Source organism: Ictalurus furcatus, chromosome 19, assembly GCF_023375685.1.
Source record: "Ictalurus furcatus strain D&B chromosome 19, Billie_1.0, whole genome shotgun sequence".
In the NCBI taxonomy this organism is placed as follows: Eukaryota; Metazoa; Chordata; class Actinopteri; order Siluriformes; family Ictaluridae; genus Ictalurus; species Ictalurus furcatus.
In genome coordinates, this window is record NC_071273.1 from 6899135 (window position 1) to 6921968 (window position 22834).

Here is a 22834-nt window from a genome sequence, read left to right on the forward strand (position 1 = left end):
TTTCAGGGTCACGGGGAACCTGGAGAATATCCCAGGGAGCATGGGGCACAAGGCGGGGTACACCCTGGACAGGGTGCCAATCCATCACAGGGTACAATCACATACACATTCATACACTACGGACACTTTGGAAACGCCAATCATGCATGTGTTTGGACTGGGGAAGGAAACCGGAGTACCCGGAGGAAACCCCCACAGCACAGGGAGAACATGCAAAGTCCGCACACACAGGGTCACGGTGGGAATCGAACCCCCGACCCTGGAGGTGTGAGGCGAACGTGCTAACCACTAAACATACTACTACTACCTATACTACTACTACTACTCATACTACTACTACTCTACCCCACATTGGTGTATATGTTTGTGGCAATGCACTGGTATGCAAATGGAATCTTTTCAGGCATTTGAGCACATCTGTATACTTCTGGAGAAAAACAGTCAGTACATGTCAAAGTACTGTATGTGTGGTTAAATGATAATGAAGTTTACCAAGACATCTAGATAACTATGACCTACGGGTTAAATTTTGGAGCTATCATGCAGTGCTTGCATTAAAAATAAATTTTAAAAAAAAACACTTTGGGTCATTTTGTGTGACTGTGTGGATGCCGAGATTTTCTGATTCCCTCAGAAGTGAGTTAATAACACGACTTAATGTGGCTCATGGTAGCTTTGACCACGAGAGAAGCAGCTCCTCAGTCATCAGAATGAAGAAAAACTGTGATCTCTTCCACATTTTAACTGTAGCATGGTTTGAGTATTTCAGAAACTGCTGATCTCCTGGGATTTCCACACATCAACAAGGATCTCTCTCATCAACAAGGTGTTTCAGCCTGCAGACCCTCTGCTCACTCAGTGTTTTTTTGTTTTTTCACACTCAAGAGACTGTTGTGTGTTTAGTGGTTAGCACTTTCACCTCACACCTCCAGGGTCAGGGGTTTGATTCCCACCGGGGCCCTGTGTGTGTGTGTGTGGAGTTTGCATGTTCTCCCCGTGCTGCGGGGGTTTTCTCCGGGTACTCCGGTTTCCTCCCCCAGTCCAAACACATGCATGGTAGGCTGATTGACATGTCCAAAGTGTCCGTAGTGTATGAATGTGTATGTGATTGTGCCCTGCGATGGACTGGCACCCTGTCCAGGGTGTACCCCGCTCCCTGGGATAGGCTCCAGGTTTCCCCGTGACCCTGAAAAGGATAAAGCGGTATAGAAGATGTATGGATGGATGCATAATAATTAACACCTCACACCCAGCCCATCTGGTAGCCACATGGTTAAGATCACACTTTTTCTTCACTCTGATGTTTGACGTGAACATTCCCTGAAGGTCTTGACCTGTATCTGCATGCTTTTATGCGCTGTTCTGCTGCCACATGCCTGGCAGGTGTTTTTTAAGTGTTCCTAATAAAGTGGGTATATGGGAAAGTGCTAAGCGGCACCGCAGTCGTGACATCACGCACATACTGTACCACATCAGCCGTCTCATCAGTTTGAACACAAACACGTGAAGCCTGGCTGCTTGATGTGGACCGGAAATGCACATGATTGTCACCGCACACGAGCAAACACAAAGTAGACGGAGCGCACGAGCGGAATTGTTTTTTTGTTTGTTGGGGGTTTTTTTTTTTTTTTAAACAAAGTGGAGAAGAGAAAAGAAGGCGGGGCAGAACAGCCTCGCCTACTGGGTGGTCGCGAAATTGGTTAAGAGTTCCTGCGTGCAAGTGATGGCCCACTGTGGTGGGGAGCTCGTGCGCGTTCGGTGCTGCTCCACTTTGTCGCTCGTGACGAAGGGAAAGGCCTAGAGGGAGAAGGTAGTGATGAGGTAGAGACAGCGCGAGACTGATGCTTGTTTTTAAAGTGCACTCCTGCCTCTCTCTCTCTCTCTCTCTCTCGTGCTCTCTCCTCGTCTCCTGCCGCAGTCACTTTGAAACTTTGGGAAACTAAACATGGAGCTGTTTTGCCACGAAAAGGAAGGAGTCGTCAGGGCTCTGGTAGACCCCACCATTTTCAGCGACGACAGAGTGCTGCAGAGTTTACTGACAATCGAGGACATGTTTCTCCCACAAGCCCCGTATTTTCAGCGCGTGCAGAAAGACCTGCAGCCCTACATGAGGCGGGTAGTCGCTACTTGGATGTTGGAGGTTAGTTACTGCTCTCTCTCTCTCTCTCTCTCTCTCTCGTGTGTGTGTGTGTGTGAGAGAGAGAGAGAGAGAGAGTTTCTTTCTTTACGTTTCCCACTCTTTTGACACCAATATTAAAACTTAACTCGCAAAATAATGCTCCAGAAACTAAGTCATATGCATGAAGCCACACCGGGAGTTAGGTTTTAAAGATGGTAACTGTCGATTTGTAAACATTCATTATTTGTACAAATAACCTGGAAGATATGGAAAAACGTGTTTTTTAAAAATAAAAGTAAAAACTCGGATTAAGCCGTGGCTGCTCTAAAGTTTATACAGTCGCAGAGAAACCGCGTTTGGAAAACTGACTTCCGGTCCGGAATACATGGGGGTAGGGGCGGGGGCTCTGTGTGTGTGTGTGTGTGTGTGTTTGGATGCACCTCTTGTTAGTCATTATATAGACGGTCTCCAGTAGGGGTCGAGAACCTTTTCAAACCAAAAAAGTAGTAGTAGTTATGATTCTTTTCTTTAAAGAGCCAGAGAAAAGTTTTTAAAAAATTTTTACGTTTTTATATGCTGCTTCTTCTTCTTCCTCTCCCCTATTATTATTATTATTATAGCTATCTTTACTATTATTGCATAGTTATAAAAAGTGGTAATGTAATAAAGGCCATTGCGGTTTGCGCGTTCTTGACCTAATAGCCTGCACTTCACGTAATTGGCCTGTAGGTGGAACTTGGATTTCATTGAACCAACTAGGACTACGTTTACATGGACAGCAGTAATCTAATTATTGACCTTACTCTGAGTAAGATAACGTGATTAAGGTGTTTACATTGGTCGCTTTTAGAATACTCCTTTCATCTTCCCGTTTTACATGTTCTAGAACATAATTAGATTAACGGCACACGTCATTGCGTCACCACGCCACGCCGTCCGACGTCCCGCCAGAATTTCACGTATCGACGTACAGTTGGTCTTTGTTTTGGTACCGTATACAGTTTTGGGTGTTCTTATTTAATTTTTTTACGAACGCTTTAAGTGCGGTTAATTATTTGTCATGCTGTACGTGCAAATGGACGACTGCTTGAAGCCGTGGGCTGCGTCCCAAACCGCGTACTTACCGTCTATATAGTAGCCGAAATACATGTATTTTTCCCCACTACAGGCCTATAGTAGGCAAGTATGCGGTTTGGGACGCAACCGTGCTCTCTCGTTCGCCGTAAAATGTTGATCACTGCCGTGTGTGATCGTGTCCTGTCGCACAATGCGGTGAAAACTCTCACACGACGTTCATAGTGTGATTGAGGTGTGTACATGTCTGTAATACACGTCCATAATGCGACTAAAACAGGAATACTCCACACGTCTATATCCATTCGTTTTTACTTCGAGTATGACTTTAATCTGATTAAGGTCATTAAAAATTGCTGTTTACATGCTAGTTTCTTAATCGGAGTATCGTCTTAATCGGGTTAATAGTGGATTATTGTTGTCCATGTAAACGTACTGTATGATAGTTTCATCAAATGGTAAATCAATACAAGATGCAGGACATAAGTGAGAGTAAATTGAACACTAGTTACCTTTAATGCGATTTCAACAACTGTAAAGTCGTCTGTCCGTTCAGACTGGAAAGAATGATGCTTATCTCTTTTTCCGTTTACCCATTTCATCTTTTGTTAAAAAACCGAACACAGACTGCCTATGTAGTTTTCAACCGATTTATGATTTAGACCGGAACATTACCGCTCCACATTGTCCAGTGAAATTTGAGCTTGAGGTGCCACAACATGACAAACGGGCATCGATAATAGATTAGATCATGTATTGAAATATGTCAAGTTTTAATTGAGTCGACACCCAAGCTTTCGTGATTCGTAATTGCTTTTATTTATTTATTCCTGTTGAACCATTGCCAATCATTGAAAGAGCTATATATGGCTCGTGAGCCATAGGTGTCCGACCCCTGGTCTACAGGCCACTTAAGATCCCGAGGGCGGGGCTTCGTGAACATTGATGGGAAAAGAGGAGAGGGCTCAAGAAGTAAAAATAAATAAATAAATAATGGGTTCAAATGTCGTGCCCACCTAACTGTTAGAGACCTAATTTTGAGAAGTGGCGGACTAATCTTGCCTATATTGGCCTTTGAACCTTATGCAAACCCTTCTTAGCATGAAATCTTACTTAATTTACTTGACAACATCCTAAGGAAGTGATGAAAGCTCCTAACGTTACATTTATCTATGCATTAAGTCCATATGAGGTAGCTAGTGTGTAGCGTAGGCTTTTAAAGTTGTCGAATTGTTACTACATTTAAACTGTCGTAACCTAGCCACTCTTCCCAGCCACTGGTGTAACATTAGGCTGCACATTTCTTTCCTTTAAAATCCTCTTTAACTTGACTAATCACCAAAGCAGCCCGACTGTGTGGGTGTTTGCAGCTTTGTGGTCTTCTGCGACTCCATAACTTCCTACGTTGAGTCATAAATAAATGAATTGTGTTCAGTGCGAGCTTGTTTCCCTCCTTAAAGAACAACATTCGACATGACCACTTGGCAGAACTGCAATGAGCTGTTCATGCTTGTAGTTGTAGGGGATTTGTAGAAGCCGACACGTAATTAGTGGAAATGAATGAGCATTTCTGGTTGTTTAGACAAACACTATGTTCCTTGTTTCCGCAGGTTTGTGAAGAAGAGGACTGTGAGCAAGAAGTTTTCCTTTTGGCTGTCAATTACCTGGACCGGTATCTTTCTGTAGTGCCAACGAAAAAGTCGTGTTTGCAGCTCCTCGGTGCCGTGTGCCTCTTCCTGGCGTCCAAACTGAAATCGTACCAGCCGTTATCTGCGAAAAAACTCTGCCTTTACACGGAGAACTCCGTCACATGTCAGGAGCTGCTGGTAAGACTCGGTGTTGAATCAATAAACTCGTTCATGTTCTTAACTTAAGGTGGTATCTATAGAATCTTTTCCACTGTATGGTAGCGCTGGGTGATCTGGATACAATCTCGTATCACGATATATTCTCTAAAATGGATGCAAAAATGATCGATGCGATATAAGTCCATTCATTCATGACCGGTCCGCAGCATACCTTTAGAAATGACTGTTTTCTGGTCTGATTTGTTATACCCAAACCACATCTGAATGGCAGAAGTACCACCCTTTCTAGGGACAAGCTCCTCATCTGTTAGTTGGGCTGGAGTCTGTTCTGTGTCAGTGTTGCGGGGAGTTTGGCTCGGTGTCACACTCCTCCATACTTGTTTTTGTTACAGCACACCACTAGTAGCGCCTAGCTCCGACCTTGATGATGTAAACCGGCTTACGTTATGTATCGGCATATCACACAGCCCTAACGTAGGCCGAAACGCTCCTGTGCGAGGAGATTCCGATTGAGTTTTCACGTGAGCGTGGTTAAGCAAGGAACAACAACAAGCAGATAGGAGGGCTTGACGTGGAATAAATGGAGCTGCTTGAGCCAGTTAACATCTGCGCTGAAAGTAAGAATCGTAAAAAATGTTCGCAACAGGATTTCGTGGAGTTTATTTGTGATTGTTGCTTGATTTTGCTGTGACTTTTCACAAAATTTGTGATTCAACTTGCTGGATTTATATATAAAAAAAAAAATTGGAGGAAAACTACTGAAGTTGGCGAATTTGCAAGTCTTTCGCAGAGATGTGTTGGTAAATGAGACCTTTTAGCTGTACTCGTGTGAATCGAAGAGGGCTTTGGCTGAATGAACTCCTTTCTGCCATCGCAAAATCCTGGAGTGACTGAACAAAGCGCATACTGCTGTGCTGGTGTAGTGGGATATTTTTAATAAGGATCGTCAAGACGTGCTGCTCCCATGATGCAGCTGGGCATACGAGATGCACACCAGTGTAAAACCCTGGTGTGCAGAAGCAAAGAAAGTTGACATGCACCACCTCTCAGCGCTCTGCATACAGACGTGCCCTCGCAAATAAAAGCGTCTCGCGTGCTCCGTGCTCGACGATACCATTTTATGTGCTCATTTCGCAAGTCCTCGCTCTGTCTATTAAAAGATATTTGAATACCATGTGCTGTTTAAGCTGCCTTTGCTATGGCAACGTGAACAACTCTATTGAACGTCTGAGCGGAGGAATGTGGCCTGACAACTAGGTTTGCCTTCTGTTTTTTGTTGTACCCACTTCCCTTATTGACCTGATTCGTATTTACAGCGTTAAATGTCATTTAACATCATCCTCTGCGAGAAAATGTGAAGTCGTATACAAATAAAAACCGATATTGCTTTTGTTTTGACATTACTGTTCCTGGATGTTCCTATTCTATTTAAAATGGAAGTATATCCATCATCTCACTTTGTCTTGATATATACCTACAGTTGCAATCAAAGTTATTCAACCCCCATTGCAAATCAGGTTTATTGTCAAAATGTACAGACTTTCATCTGTTTGCAATGAACAAATCAAACAAAAGCGATTTGAAATAGTTCAACACAACGCATGCTTCAAGTGCGTTTACCCAAATTCAACTGAAAATGCAACTTATAATGACTTCTCCAGTTTCACAATGATTCAACCCCCTGAAGAGAATCCCTCACAACAGCACACATATGCAAAACAGGTGTTGTCTCAAGCACACCTCAGGGGCTTCATTAGTTGCACCATGTGTTGAGCTGGAACATGAAATACCTGAACTGGTTAGGGGTAGAAAATATATGAAATACCTGGACGGGGCAGAAAAAGGAAGCTATCAACGGCTGCAACCTGATTTCTGAGAAGGCAGGTTGTGAAAAACCCTCGAATGACTGCAAAAGACCTGCAGCAAGACTTGGTGAAACAGGCAGTGAGGTTTCCGTGAGTACAGTAATACACGTACTAAACGCAGAAGGTTTCCATGCCAAAACTCCAAGACGTTCACCACTACTGACCCAAAAGCACAAGAAAAGTCGCTCAAAATCATATAAATAAGCCACAGAAGTTTTGGGATTCTGTTCTGTGGAGCGATGAAACAAAACTGGAACTTTTCAGCACGATGGATCAGCTGTATGTCTGGAGGAAGAAGAATGAAGAAAGAACACTCTGTCCACAGTGAAGCATGGTGGTGGCTCGGTGATGCTCTGGGGCTGCTTTGCATCCTCTGGCACTGGAAACCTGCAGCGTGTTGAATGCAAGACGGATTCATTGAAGTATCAGGAAATCCTAGGAGAAAACGTCATGTTGTCTGTGAGGAAGCTGAAGCTTGGGTGTCATTGGCCCTTCCAACAGGACCATGATCCCAGCATACCTCAAATTCCACCAAGGCTTGGTTGCAGGAAAAGTCCTGGAAGATTCTACAGGGTCATCACAGTCACCTGACTTAAACCCCATAGAAAATCTCTGTTGGGATTTGAAGAAGGCGGTTGCAGCACGCAAACCCAAGAATATTACTGAACCGGAGGCTATTGCTCATGAGGAATGGAATAAGATTCCTCAGGAACGCTGCCAGAAGATATGCATCTCACTTACAGCAGGTCATAACAGCAAAAGGACGCTCTACTAAGTACTGAAGACGCTCGTCATGAAAGGGTTGAATCCTTGTGAAACTGGAGAAGTCATTCTAAGTTGCATTTTCAGTTGAATTTGGGGAAACACACTTGAAGCATGCGTTGTGTTGAACCATTTCAATCGCTTTTGTTTGAGTTGTTCATCGCAAACAGCTGAAAGTCTGTACATTTTGACAATAGACCTGATTTGCAATAGGGGTTGAATAACTTTGATTGCAACTGTATTTTCATTGCATGTTGTTTCTATGTAAGGAAATTGTTGCAGAAATCCTTTCCGTCCCATCAGCAACTTTAATGTGTTCACAGAAAATAAGCAGCACTGGAAATCTTAGATGTATGTACTTACCGACTAATATGCATTGCCCAGCTTACAAAAATGAGAATTGATACACGATGTACTTAGCTCAGCTAGCACACAAGAATAGCTCTATTGAAGGTTTTCAGTCATACAACTCTTTGTGAAGGCCTAGTCGTAGGTTTATGTGAGTAGACTTGTGTTACTACTAGTAATACTACTGTGTGGTCTTTGGTTTCACCACAAGCCCCTTCAGTTGCACAGAGATTGCAGTGAGAGGGTCACTTTTGAAAATCTTGTGATTTTTGTTGGAACTGTACATTCAATGGGAATCCAACGTATTGTGTCCGTAACTGAGAGCAGGCCACAAACTCGCAGATGTAATGGGAAAATGAGAGGTTGCATGTGCTATAACAATAGACATGCTTGGAAAGTTTGTTTGTTTTTTTTGCTACTTAATCCAAAAGCATATTTCATGCTGCTTTGGGCATCTCTGGATGTACTGGTTCAGTGGACAAGGATGGCAAACAGCTAACCAGTACTGTAATATAAGCACTTTCCTTAACGCTTAAATGCCGCCTTGTTAGCGTCGTGTTAAAGCCTCTACAGGAAATGACTACACAAGTGTTTTTGACATGTCTTGTCTTTAGAATGAATGGAATCTGCTACCTTGGTAGAATCAATTCTGGGGTTAGTACAGCATTATCTTAAAATGGTATGTCAATATTGCTCAATTCCCAAATTTTTGGCTTTTTGAATTTAGTGGTTATAACTTTTTTTTTTTTTTCTTTTAAATCGGGCTGGGTGGAATTACAAGAGGAAAACAACAGATGTGTCAATGGAAACAGAGAACGTGCTTGAGTTTTACTTTTTGCAGAGATGTCAAGATGCATAAGGCAGTATAGTGTCTGTATGCTGCGTGGGTGAAGTGGAGCAGTGGAAATGTGAGAGGCTGACTCAGTCAGTCCCATCCTTCTGCCAAAATCTAAAAGGTCTTTTCTTGTATTGTTTCAAATTCCTCTTCAGTTTGATTACTCTTCTTGGGTTTAATAGACCGCATTTTCACTCTTTACTGTCAGTGTTTGAATACAACTCCCAGGACCAGCTGAAAGGCTTTTCTCTTTTTGTTTGTTCGCCGAGCTCTTTAGATTCACTTCCACTCAAAGGTTGGGTAATAGATATTGTCATGTACAACAATGGAATTGTTTAGATTAGATTAACCAGCGTGACCAGAAGGAAACCGATGCAGAAAAAGAGGCTAGTTCTAGCTTGATTTAGGCCGTGTTGCAAAAGCTGTAATGCTTATAAACCAGCCTGTGGAATCCAGTGAGTCCAGGAAAATGTCTGTAAAAGACGTGCGCTCTTAATGACTTGAATTATTTAAATCTATTCAACAGGGCTCATTGCAATACTAAAGAATCTAGCACTCAGTAATCTGTTACCGGTCGAGACGGATGCAAACGCAGAACTGAAGTGAAACATTTAGCAATGTACAAAACGAGACTTACTGAAACAAGGGCAAGCATAACCAGATATAGACCAAACAACGCAAGAGAACTAGTGCAGTGCCGAATATATTCCCCAGTGCTAATGAGCCCAAATGTGAATCAGGTGAAAACAAGACACGTGACGATGCCGTGGCTGATGGGAATCGTAGTCTCGAGTACTTCTGATATTACATGACACTGGTATATTTATAAAATGCACAGTACCTTGCGTAAATATTCACCCTCTTTGAAATTTTGATTTTGATTACACACGGCGAATTTACAAAAAAAAAAAGTTGTGATCGCGCATATATATGATATTATACTTGCCTCAATATTGTGAAACCCCTAAATTAGTTCTGGTTGACTGGAGTAAATTAAAGTATCATGTGATCTCAATATAAATACACGTGTTCCTGGAAAGCCTCGGGGTTCGTTAGAGAGCATACCTAAAGAAACGGCATCGTGAAGACAAATGATCAAGTCTGGCAAGAAGCGCTGGAAAAGTAACAATTAGCGTTTGAATGAATCAAATGAATGTTACAAAAGCCTCGAGGGGGCCTTCCAACAAAAGCTAAGGGGTATCTCTGAAGGATCTGGAGAGATCCACAGCTCTGATGCGGTGGAGAAGCTGTTTAGAGGATAACCGAAGCTTGGACACTCCTCAAAGCTGGCCTTTATGGACGACTGTCAAGAAGAAAGCCATTATTGGAAAACATCCATATGAAATCCTGTTTGGAGTTTGTCCAAAGGTGCTAGCAATCTAGTGGGAAAAGGTTCTGTGGTCTCATGAGCCCAAAACTAGACTTTTTGGCCTTTGTTCAAAGTGCCGTGTTTGGTGAAAAGCCAACACTGCTTTTCAGCCTAAGAACATCATCCCTGCAGAGAAGCATGGTAGTGGTAGCATCATTTTGTTGGCATGGTCTTTATTAGCAGGTAACAGATTAGGGATGTGGAGAAAAATGGCTAGAGCCAAATGCAGGGCAAATCCTAGAAGAAAACCTGTTGCAGTCCATGAGACTTGAGACTGAGTGGCAAAGGTTTACTTTCCAACTGAAGTGACACAGGAGTAGTTTAAATCCAAGAAAACCAAGAGTGTTAGGCTGACCTAGTCAAAACTCGGACCTCAAGCCGATTAAGAATCTGTAGCAAGACTTGAAAATTGCTGTTCACAAACTGTCTCCATCTAACCTGACAGAGCCTGAGTGATTTTTACCAAGCCAAGTGGGCAAAAATGTCAGGATCCAGATGTGCTGATTGAGGTGTATCCTAGAAGGCTTTCTGACAGGGGCTGAATACCTGGTGGTGGTTCTTAAGTTCTCTTTTCTTTGTAATGAGCTCTGTTAGGGTATTCGCAAGTTAGCATTACTAGCTAAATGCTAGGTCATTCAGCTGCTTGAAAGCCAAGCTGCAACCCTAAAAACATCCCAAATTCAGCTCAGAAGGATTAATAGACTGCATTCACTGTCCCTTTTTTTTTTTTTTTTAATATGGGGGGGGTATATTTTTGATTTGTTGTGAAAAAGCTAGCCAGTGAAACAATTGAAGCTTTATACAGATTACCTTTGCATACCGGTTCAGGACTAACATCGCTCATTATGCATCCATCACCAATAATAACTGATTCCATCTTGGAAAGGCACTACCGGTTTTTATTTTTGGTTTTTACCGTGTCTTGTTCATTTTTTTTTTTTTTTTTTCAAAGCACAGAATGATTATCTGGCTGCACTGGGTGCTTGTTGATTGCTGAAATGCACTTGCTGAAATAAAGGCGCTGATTGTGAAGGGAATGAAGCTGGATATTGAATTCCGTCATAAATATTCTGAACTACTCTTGCATTAACAACTCAGTAAGTTGTACTCATAGGGTAGAAAACATACCAAGATCTTGTTTAACTTGGAATAAATGATCGATTACAATATAATGAGCTCTGTAGCAGTGCCCGAGGCATCATTTTAACCAAAAATAGAGCTCCAAAGTCGGCTAAAATGTCAGTCTTCCACGGCCTTGTTCTCAGGCACTGTGGGTTGGAACAAGGCAGGGTTGGTGTTATTTGAAAGCGACTGAAGAGCCCTTTTAACTGTTATAACGTGGTTGTGCAACCATGTAAAGTAAAATGCAAGTCATTTTATTGTGGTCTGGAGTTTCACAAGTGCAGATCACTCCCGGTAATGGCCCAGGCTTTCATTATGGGTTGTTCCACTTGGGACCTCTGGTGTTCAAAAAATGCAATTGCATTAGATGCATAATTTATCAGAATGATCATTTTAAACATTTCTTCATCACATCTCGATGCATCGTTACACCCCTAGTTACTCGGCAGGTCTGCAATCGGTTGTTCATGTTTATAGCTGACTTTGTCATACTTGGTCAAGTGCATTGAGTGTTTGCTAGCTGGGTAAGGGTAAACTCCTCTGGCCAGTGTAGCTTCTGTGAGGTGGGGCTTCATGTACACTGGCATGGATGGGAGATGGGGTCAAGGAACGAACAAAGCCATTCAATGTTCAGTGTAGTTCACCTTGTAACTACTGGACCCAAATTCTTTCCAGTGCACGATTAAATAACATGCACTGTTTTGCTTCGATTGCTATAGTGATGTGAATGAGTTTGCTAATCAGAAATTCAAAGACTGTAATCCAGCCAAGAATAGCATGCCCAATCTTGTTTCAGTAGCAGAATGTCTGGTACCATGAGACCAAAATGGTTTAGGAGCTGTTTCACAAATTTAAAAAAAAAAAAAAAAAAAAATTCTTCTTAATGCTGATGCACACAATATATGTGTGAGAGAACTAACTGGGCATTCAGTGCCTTTCTCTGTGGCACCGCTTCAGTTAGCTGCTTAACAGCAAAAAAGAAAAAGCTGAAGCTGCTGATGTGCCACACTTGGTGTGTTTCCGCCATGTATATCAGCTGTGGGGAATTTCTCAGAACACTGCCTGTAGGAAGGAAGTGAGTGTGTGTACAAGAGGAAGCAGAGCTAAGTTTTGTTTGCCCATTATTAGAATGAGGTGGCTTGCAGTGCTTGTTGTCCTGACTTCATCACTTGCTTGTGTTTCAGACGTTGGCTGGTTATGGAATAGAAGACTCAGTTTTCAACTTTGGGGTCCTGCCGTGACCTCAGTTGAGGTCGCTTCAGATGTGGGCATGTTTACCAATCGTTATTCATTAGGCAGTTCTGTGCATATGAAATCGATCTATGCAATATTTAATAATTACAACTGAATCGTATAAAATTACGACTTTAATCCAGAATGACCAAGTAAAAACAAGGTGGGTTTTTTTTTTTTGTTTGTTTGTTTTTCTTTTTTTTTTAGATATTTTTGCAAATTTATTGAACATTAAACTGAAACCTCTCATTTAGAGAAGTCTTCAGACCGTTTATTCAGTACTTTTGTAGAAGCACCTTTGGCAGCAGTTACACTGTCGAGTCCTTGTTGGGTAAGTTTCTACAAGCTTTGCACATCTTGATTAGGCCATTTCTCCCATTCTTCCTGCCACTGACTGTGAACTGCCGTCTTCAAGTCTCTCCACAGATGTTCTATGGGGTTCAAGTCTCCGCTTTGACTGGGCCACTCAAGGACATTCAGAGGCTTGTTCAGAGCCACTCCATCATTGCATTGGCTATATTCTTTGAGTTATCATCATGCTGAAAGTTGAACCTCTGCCCCAGTCTGAGGTTGTGTGCACTCTGAAGCAGGTTTTCTTCAGGGACCTCTCTGTATTTGACTCCATTCATCCTCCTGTCGATTCTGACCCTGATGCTGAAAAGCACCCCCATGCTTTGGAATGGTAGAGCTCTATGGGGTGCTATTTTAAAGGTTATTTTCTGTCTCATCAGACCAGAGAATCTTTTCCCTAATGCTGTCTGACATTTAAGTGCCTGCCATATACCTTTTACTCAGGAGTGTCTTCTGTATAGCCACTCTGCCATAAAGGCTTGATTGATGGAGTGTTTCTGAGTTGGTTGTTCTAGCAGGTTCTCCTATCTCTGTGAAGGATTTCTGAAGCTCTGTTAGAGTGGCCATTGGGTTCTTGGTTACCTCCCTGACCGAGGCCTTTCTAGCCCTGTTATTGAATTTTAAGAGCTTTAGGAAGAATGTTAGTGGTTCCAAACTTCATCCAGTTCACAGTGATTGAGCCCACTGTGCTCCTGGCAACATCTTCAAAGCTTTAGAAATGGTTTTATGCCCTGGCCCAGATTTATGTCTCGACACATTTTGGTTGCTAAGGTCCTAGGATTTGATTGATTGATTTTTTTTGGTCTGACGTACCTTTCTAAATGATGTATAGTCAATTGAATTTGTTAGAGGTGGACTACAATTAAGTTCTAGACACATCTCAAGGTAATGAAAGCAAACAGGATGCGCTTGAGCTTAATTTCAAGTGCCGTTAGCCAGGGTCTGAATCTATGGATTGGGACTAATCTATGGATTGTGTGTAGATTCATGGCCAAAATGTCAACTTAATCCATTTAAAATTCAATCTCTAATACAATAAAATGTGCAAAAACTACAGGAAAAAGGGCCACAGGCCAAAAAAGGTCAACCATGCCTGCTTCGACCATCTCTCTATCTTTCTCGTATCTCTCTTTTACAGAACTGGGAGCTGATGGTTCTGGGAAAATTGAAGTGGAACCTGGCAGCTGTTACACCTCACGACTTCATAGAGCATATCCTACGCAAGCTACCCTTACCTGAGGACCGAGTGGAGCTGATTCGAAAACATGCGCAGACTTTCATTGCCCTTTGTGCCACAGGTACTACAAGTATGAATACCCAAAGACCTTCAATAATTCATAGCCTTCCTTCACTTGGGCATATGGGATATTTACCATTTCTTGGTAGACTGGCAAAACATACAGCCAAAAAGGGTCTTTTGGAATTTTACAGAATGCGCCCCTGTTGTTTACATGAACACGTGTCACTCCAAAAAAAAAAAAAAAAAAGGACAGCCAGGAAGTCGTCTAAGGTACAAGGACATCCACTGAGAATAAAATTAGACTTGATCAAATAGTGCAGGTCAAAACTTACCTTGGGCATTATGCACTTGGGACAGCTGTAAATATATAGAGTTGTACACCTACATCTGTCTGAAATTCTTGCTTATATAAAAATGCCGAGCCTGTACGCAACACTAACACAAACCAGGGTTCAAAATCAGGGATAAAATTCCTATTTATGACATCACAATGCTGCAGAAGTGGTGCAGTTACCGGTTCTGGTTCAATATGAGCCACGAATCAGTCACTAAATTCTGAGAATAGTTTCAAGGAGCTCCACTACTCCTCGCACAACGTATTCTGACACGTCATACCCAGTATCTCATGATTATTACACGTTCAGAGTTGGTAAATAAAGTTCAAACCTGCTCCACATTCGGACTTGTGCTACGCAGGGATCTAACTTGAAACAAGAGCAGCAATATGCAAATAAGAAACATGCAAAAAAAAAAATTTAAAAAAAGGTCAAATAAACTAACTATTGTCTTCATGAGACTGAAGCTAGCCTAAATTAGCTATTAGTATGGGCATAACAATACACTCCGGTCACGATTCGATTCACGACGCTGGCTTCACAATTCGAGTTCATTATACAGGTTCACTATGTCTTCAAAATAAATAAATAAATAAATAAAGACATTCATAAATTCTCTCAAATTGAATGAAATGAACAACCTTTAAACAAACTGGAAAATGATTGAGCGAAACATAACGAGCTCCGTTGCAGCACCTGAGGCAGCATTTTAGAGCTCCAAAGTCGGCTAAAATGCCCGGCTTCTGCATTTCATCTCCCAACTTCCACGTTATTCGAGAGCTACCGAAAGTCACCGTGTGTCAGTTGTTCATAAAAGAATGCTCTCTACGAAAGAGTGCAGTTAACTCTAGGGTTTGTGCGGATTGGGACCTCTGGTGTTTCATCAGTGCAATCGCATCCGAGGTAGAATTAATTAAACGCGGATTTCAACGATGCGCGTCATCACGTTTTTGCATCGCGATACACCCTGTCACGACGCCTCATTTCAGCCTTAACGATCAGTCTGTATTATCCACACTGCTGTGCTGGTGTCGTTCCCTGGTGTTGTCACTTCGAACCAGCCAAAAGTTTGTGAGAATATAAGTCATGAATACTTTCAGCTATGACCATCACAGTCATTTCTCTTTACAGACGTTGCCTCGAGACTTTTCACTTTTCATCCCTTGTCGTTTTTTTTTCACACAATACACTGGAATTGCGCACTACTGCTGTCTCAACAAAGCGTTTAGTGTTCTTATTCTGTGTTCGGTTAACAGGACAGACGCTTAGGAGGCGGTGATAAACTGTGGCTGCAACAGAACAGAAAAAGGAATTTGTCCGAATTTCTTGTTTGGGGTGCAGTGCGTCAACGGTTTTTTGTTTCCCACTTTACGGTTGTGTTTGCCATGTAAACAGCTTCCAGTCAGTGGATTGTTTGTTTGTTTTATTTATTTATTTATTTGTTTGTTTGTTTATTTATTTATTTAAAATCGATAGGGGCTTTGTTACTGATGAAATTTGTGTAATATGATGGATAGCGTAAATTTACATCCCTCGGTTGTCAATGAAGCATCTGGTATCTTTAGACTTTTATTTCATATATATTTATATATATATATATATATATATATATATATATATATATATATATATATATATATATATATATATATATATATATATATATATATATATACACACACACACACACACACACACACACACACACACACACACACACACACACACTGTCAGCCTTGTAAGTACATTGCAAAAGAGACCCGAAAAAGACTGCACAACTTGGCTAGCGCTGCATCCAGGCAGTAATTTTAGTAACTCAAAAAGGCTCGAAAATCATTTTTTTCCCTAATATGGGAGCAGAAAACTGAGGGTCCGTCGTCTTCATGCAGCATGTCTTAAGACGAGTAGGAAATCTCGTCTTTTTCCGGAGGTCTTATCTTATTTTTGTGTCAGTGGGAATAGTTTCCTGCTTTGGGTGTGTTCCTGCAGGCCCGTGTCTATTCATAAATCCTATAAACCGAGCGAAAGACAGCCACAGCAAAGACCGCGCCGCTGCTTTTGGGAGTAAATGTAAATGTTTGGGGTTTTCTTTTCGTGTTTGGATATGTAGTTCTCATGGTAGGACAGGCAGCCCACGGCGCAGCTGGCGTGCCCCGGGTGTGTTTATCCAAGCCTGTCCGTCACATCCTCCACGGCCTCTGAGAAAAGAAATCGGTAACTCTGATTAAATTAGACTCGGTTAAGGTTAGTGATGTAGCTAGGTTGTAACTAGTGTTTGACTTCAGGTTTTAGATTTAACCGCCCAATGTCTGTAAAGCTTTTTTCTTTTTCTTTTTTTTAACTGCAAAGCCCTTCAAAAATGTGAGAGAGTGGAGGAGGAAGGATGAAGGCCAAAGCCTCTACTCTCTGTTTTTGTAATCACAGCTGCATCTTTGAGGAAAGGCAGTGATGCAGAGATGTGCAAGGTTGGGGTTCTCGGCTGAATTCGGAGCAGATGTGAGACGCGCTGGAAAGCGTTCAAATCTCCTCGAGCCGTCTCCCTCCCTCCCTCCGTTCCCTTACTCTCTCACATAGACTGGAGGTTATTAGCCTCATTGTCTGCAGGGAGCTTTGTTGATTCACAGGTGGAAGGTTTTCTTGCGTGCTCTGTTTTCATGCTTGTCTGATGTCTGTCTTTTTAGATCACAGCTTTGTGATGTACACTCCCTCGATGATCGCCACAGGGAGCATCGGTGCAGCGGTGTGCGGACTCCAGATCAACCGTACGGAGAGCAGTGTCTGGGGGGAGAGCACGACTGAACTGCTGGCCAAAATCACCCACATTGAAGTAGTGAGTGTGTCACACTTTCCTTGCCAATATCCGCATTTTGGAAGTTTGAAATGGATATTAAATGAAGTTTCCCTACTGCTACAACTAACATAGTCTGGAGTTAGTCTTAATTCGTGTCTCAATTACTTGTGCAGAATCATTTATAATGGAGAATTATTCCTGATACAGTCACATACCCTGGGCTTAGCTTTCCTCTTCATTTTTAATGGTCATCCCTCCACTGGCCCGTATCAAATTCAAGGCCTTGATGCTCACGTACAAGACCTTGTCTGGAACAGCACCCTCCTACCTCAACACTCTCCTTGAGGCTTACGTTCCCTCACGCAGTCTGTGATGGGTTTATGACTGACGCTTAGTAGTGCCTACTCCGCATGGCTCAAGGTCACTTTCCAGAACCTTCCAACAGCTAAAGACCCACCTCTTCCGTGAGCACTTACCTAACCCCTAAAAAGTTAACCCCCAGATTATTTATATATATATATATATATATATATATTTTTTTTTTTAAATAATAATAATAATAATGAAATAAAAAAAAACCTTACACTGGCTCTTACACCTCGACCCTGCAGACCTTGCTTGTCTAGAACTCTACTGTAAATCTTGTATAGTAGCACTACTTGTATTGTTCTCCACTTGATATCGCGTTGCTTGTATTTCCTCATTCGTAGGTCGCTTTGGATAATAGTGTCTGCTAAATGGAATAAATGTCATAAGTTAACATAGCCCAGCAATGGTCGAAAATCATGTATTAATCGTTTATTTTATTTTTTTCATCATCGGCGACATGGTAGCACCTAGAGAGACGTTCAGCCAGCATCCCGAATCCATAATGAAAATGCTGGATCAATCCCTCATTTTAAAACTTAATAGATAATAGATTGCGCTATTGGGGCGGCTGTGGATCAGGTGGTAGAGCGGGTTGGCCACTAATCGTACGGTTGGAGGTTCGATTCCCGGCCCACGTGACTCCACATGCCGAAGTGTCCTTGGGGAAGACACCGAACCCCAAGTTGCTCCCTATGGCGCCTTGCATGGCAGCTCTGCTACCATTGGTGTGTGTGTGTGTGAATGAGACACAGCGTAAAGCGTTTTGGATAAAAGCGCTATATAAGTGCGCCATTTACCATTTAATAGCACACTGTATTGCGATTAGTCTTAATTTGTGACTTAAAACTATTCTGCAACTAAATAAAGTTCAAGCGCTGACTTTGTCTGGTTTATTTACTTGATCTCCGAGTACTAACCAAATAAGCATCAGATCAAGTCTTTGCGGCGGTTAAGAGCCGTCATTCCAGAAAACTCCTAACGTTCGGGTCTGTATGAAATACAGCCCTGATGTTTGTGCATTTGGTGACTGTTGGTGTTTCCACTAGTTGCATATTGAAGCTATTTACATTTCATGATGAGAGCCTGTAGGGTTTGGCTTGTAGCTGTAGTTGGCAGCTATAAAGCGATGTGTGCATGTGTCTGTGTGCGTGTGGGCTTGGAGGTAAATTGCTTCTCGGTGTGTGTCTGCGTCTGTCGTCGTTCATTTGTGTGTATGTGTGTGCAGTGATGGAGGAATGTGTGCTCGGAGTTGCATTCTTGTGGCCAGACATAGGCCTCCACTTCTCATGACTATGGCTTATGGCTCACCGCTCGTCAACCGAAACACACACACACACGTTAGACTAGAGAGAACAGTATATACACTTAGACACACACATCCTTCCATGCCTCATTTTTTCCCCCCATGTTGTGTTACCTTCTAAAGAAGAGGGACATTTCTACTTTTAGCTTTGAAAAGAAGCACAGCGTTTCAGAAAACAGCCTGAAATCTGACTTCACGGTTTCAAGAATGTGGCCATGACACGGAATAAAAGAGTAGACCCAGGTAGAGTGCAGTCAGTAGTACAGGAATGCTTTTGGTCGTGTGTGTGTGTGTGTGTGTGTGTGTGTGAGACTTTTTTCAAGTATGCATGTATGCGTTATTTGTATGTATCTTTTAATAATCTATGGCTCTCCTCTTTCTCCGTTTTAGGAATGTCTGAAGTCATGTCAGGAGAAGATCGAGCAATTGCTGGCTAGCAGCCTCCGACAAAGCCAGCAGCACAAGCATCAGAAGGGCAGGGCCATCAACAAAGAGGCGGAGCCTCAGAGCCAGTCATGCACCCCGACAGACGTGCGCGACATCAATTTATGATGTCATTTCTTCCCCACACCCAGCAGAATTCCTTAATCGGGGAGGAAAAAGCAATTACTGTTATTATATACAATATATATTATATATATATATAAAACTTAAAAATCTATAATATATTCAGACAGCTAAACGGCACAGAATTTAATGCGGTATCAGAAGTACACAAATGACCAGTGAAACAATATTTCAGAAATGAATGGTTTAAAAAAAAAAAAAAAAAAAAAAAAAAAAAGTAGAAAAAATGTATGCCTAAGGCTTACGTACATGTATGTATACTTGAAAAACTAAAATTGCTATTATTATCTGTAATTATTATTATTAGTAGTAGTAGTAGTAGTAGTATTGTTTATTATTATTATTATTATTATTATTATTATTATTATTATTATTATTATTTATGTGTTACTCCGCACTAGTTAGTGTCACAGTGATTTTAATTTGTGACTATTTTTATTTCTCAGAGGGAGCTGCGGATTGTGAAGGCTAGCTGCGTTTGAAAGAACAGGAAAGCCGCACTCCTCTGAGTGTTGGTCCAGGAAAACAATTTTTTCCAGCCAAAGACCGAAACAGCCTCCATAACGGCAGTATCCCTGTGAATGGAGGACTGGGCACCGCAGAGCAGGAAGGTGTCTGAGAAATCAACACGGAAGTCGTTTTGTAGTTTGCAGGCACATTTTTATCGCGGAAGCGAAGAAACGAGCAGGCTGCGTGACCGCTAGTCACACGGCACTTGATAAATTTGCTTTGCCTCGTTGCAGGTTTGGAGGTTTGACTTTCACGAGGCCGGTTTATAATCGACTGGGATTAGTGTTGTGATCGCACGCAGGGTCAGGATCGCACGCTTCTGTCGGACTCCTGTAAGTCGAGGACGTAGCGAGAAAAGAGCGCGCGAGTGACGAGAAAGGAAAGGCAAGTCGGGGAATGTGAGGTTGCGGAAGATGCAGTAGCGGTATCGCGAGTAAGAAGTTTCTGTCAATATTAGGACATGAGCACCTTTATGCAATATCTAACCTGTAGAAGTGAATTTATTTAAAATGATTTGGGGGGGGTATTGTCGTTACCTTTTGTCAAACCTCACAGTATGTGATGGAGTAATTTAGCTTATGTTTTCTGACATTTTTACGGATTTCCTCAAAGCAAAAACCAATTGAATGCACTTTTTCCATTATTCCAGAATTATTATGGTGTATAAGCAGACGAATAGAGGCTTTTTTTTTTTTCTAATAATTTTGTTTGTTTGTTTGTTTGTTTTTGGGGTTTTTTTTTTTTTTTAAGTTATTGTCTATTCTGGGGCTGGTTTCCCACTGTGTTAGGTATACTTGCAGGGTTTACTGGTAAGCATTAACCAACGGTGTAGCAGAAAGAATATTGCCGGCTGCTTACTGGACTCCATCATAGCAATCGGAAAGTTATGCTAAAAATTACATTTTTTTTTTTTTTTTTTTTTAATTATTATTTTCTTTCTTTTTTTTTTCCGGCAAGTATTTGCACCGTGCAAGTTTAGATAGCATATTATTAAATTAATCTATTAGACTTTGGAATGGTTTTTTTATTGCTGTTGCTGTCGTAACAGCTCATTATTTTTAAAGTATATACTTGAATTTCACTCTTGCTGACTCACTTCAAAACTGTGCATAAGCGTTCACTTCCTTAAAAAAAAAACAAAAAAAAAAAAAACGAAGGTTTATTAAGAAAGATGCAGATTTGACTATACTGCCATATGACGATGCAATGCACTGATGTGTTGTTTTACATCAACTTACTAAGTTCGATACATTCCAGTATATTGCATTATGTATGGGCTACTGTACTGTTGTGAGACCATATCAAATTTCTATTGGCTTTTTTTTTTTTTTTTTTAAATCTTGTATCATTTTTGTTTTCCTTTAATTAGATTCTCTCTGAACATTCATCAGTATGCTGCTAAAAGGAAAAAGAGCTTTTTTCGTCGTTGTCTTGTACCGATGGCATTGTTTGCCTACGTTCCACTTTGTGTGCTGCTACGTTTACTACATGATTATTTTTGTATGCTAGTATGTGTCTTAGCTTTGTTTTTAAGGACCTACTGGAGTGGAAAGCGAAGCAGGGCGGCTTGCTCTTGTGCAGCTGGTGTGAGTGCTCAGCGTCCCTTTGCATGCCTTTCGTTACCTTTCGATCTGTTGCAGTCGTGTTACTGCTATCAATTTCTCTTCTGCTTCTTGGCATTAAAAAAAAAAAAGAAAGTCATGCTTGCTGCTTCAGTACGTTTAGTTGTGGAAGTGTATCAGGGAGCTCGTGCTGCCAACTTAGACATTTGAATATTTAAGGGTGGATATTGTAACGTTCCTCTGTTTCAAAGACTTGATGTCGAGGACTATTCACGTTCCAGTGCAGATCTGGTGCTTCATGCGCAACAGGAGCAATACATTCCTTTTTATTTATTTATTTTTATTTTTTTCCAAAAAAAAAATTTGTGCTAAATGATGTTTTACTTCAATTGCCTTCACATGCAATTTATACCAAAGACGAGTGTATTTTTATTTTTATTTTATTTTATTTTATTTTATTTTACCTTTTGTTATGAACTTGAGTTAATGCCTATTCCAAACCTTCTCTCCCAACATTATCTGTGTCAGTTGGTGCCAAAGTACTTCTTTCACTTAAAGATTTAAAAAAAAAAAAAAAAAAAAAAAAAAAGTTTTCTCTACTTTAGGTTTGTCCACATTCCAGTCTATATCTAGTGATAAATGTGTGACGTGGGCAATAGTTAATAACTATATATATTTTATATATATATATAGACCTTTTGATGTCTTACATGTATTGGTTGCTTAAATTAAATGCTACAATATACATCAAAGACCAAAGGCTTAGGATGTAACTAGATTTGTCTTGTGTTTTTTTTTTTTGTTTTTTTGTTTTTTTTTAATTTGGAGTTATACCCTGGTTATAAACTTGAGTATGAGATTGGTAACTGTTCCACATTCTCCTCTGTTCAATAAAGTTAAACAGGACACTTTGTTTGGTGGGTGTGTGTGGTTGTATGGGGGGGGAGGGGATTTAATATGAGGGGAATCACACAAAGACTACAGCTTTATTAAACTAAAAAAGTCAAATGAAGCCTTACTGAGAGTAAACGTATGGTTACATTTAGCTATAGCCATAGTGCATTAGGTCAAGGTCCTCACAAGGACTGGAAGAGAAACGTGTGTGTCACGACTGCTTGAAGCCATGGGCTGTGTCCGAAACCGCGTACTTACCTACTATATAGTAGCTGAGATGCATGTATTTCGCCTACTATATAGTAGGTAAGTACGCGGTTTGGGACGCAGCCATGCTCTCTTGTTTGCAGTCAAATGGTCGAGCGCTGCCGTGTGTG

The 22834-nt window shown here is 41.3% G+C and overlaps 1 protein-coding gene across 1 annotated transcript; it reads left to right on the plus strand.

The window, feature by feature from the left end:
• Positions 1–684: 684 nt before the first annotated feature.
• Positions 685–22476, plus strand: ccnd2b (cyclin D2, b). The gene is made up of 5 exons (XM_053650280.1): positions 685–2140; positions 4804–5019; positions 14025–14184; positions 17143–17291; positions 19315–22476. Exons 1-5 carry the CDS (start codon positions 1946–1948, stop codon positions 19474–19476), a joined length of 882 nt encoding a protein of 293 aa, XP_053506255.1. The 5' UTR covers positions 685–1945; the 3' UTR covers positions 19477–22476.
• Positions 22477–22834: the final 358 nt, after the last annotated feature.

Excerpts from the sequence above, each read along its gene's own strand:
- ccnd2b (XM_053650280.1), top strand. The coding sequence starts at position 1,946 with ATGGAGCTGTTTTGCCACGAAAAGGAAGGAGTCGTCAGGGCTCTGGTA. Across the intron at positions 2,141-4,803 it reads TCGCTACTTGGATGTTGGAG|GTTTGTGAAGAAGAGGACTG; the intron begins GTTAGTTACTGC and ends TTGTTTCCGCAG. Across the intron at positions 14,185-17,142 it reads CATTGCCCTTTGTGCCACAG|ATCACAGCTTTGTGATGTAC; the intron begins GTACTACAAGTA and ends CTGTCTTTTTAG.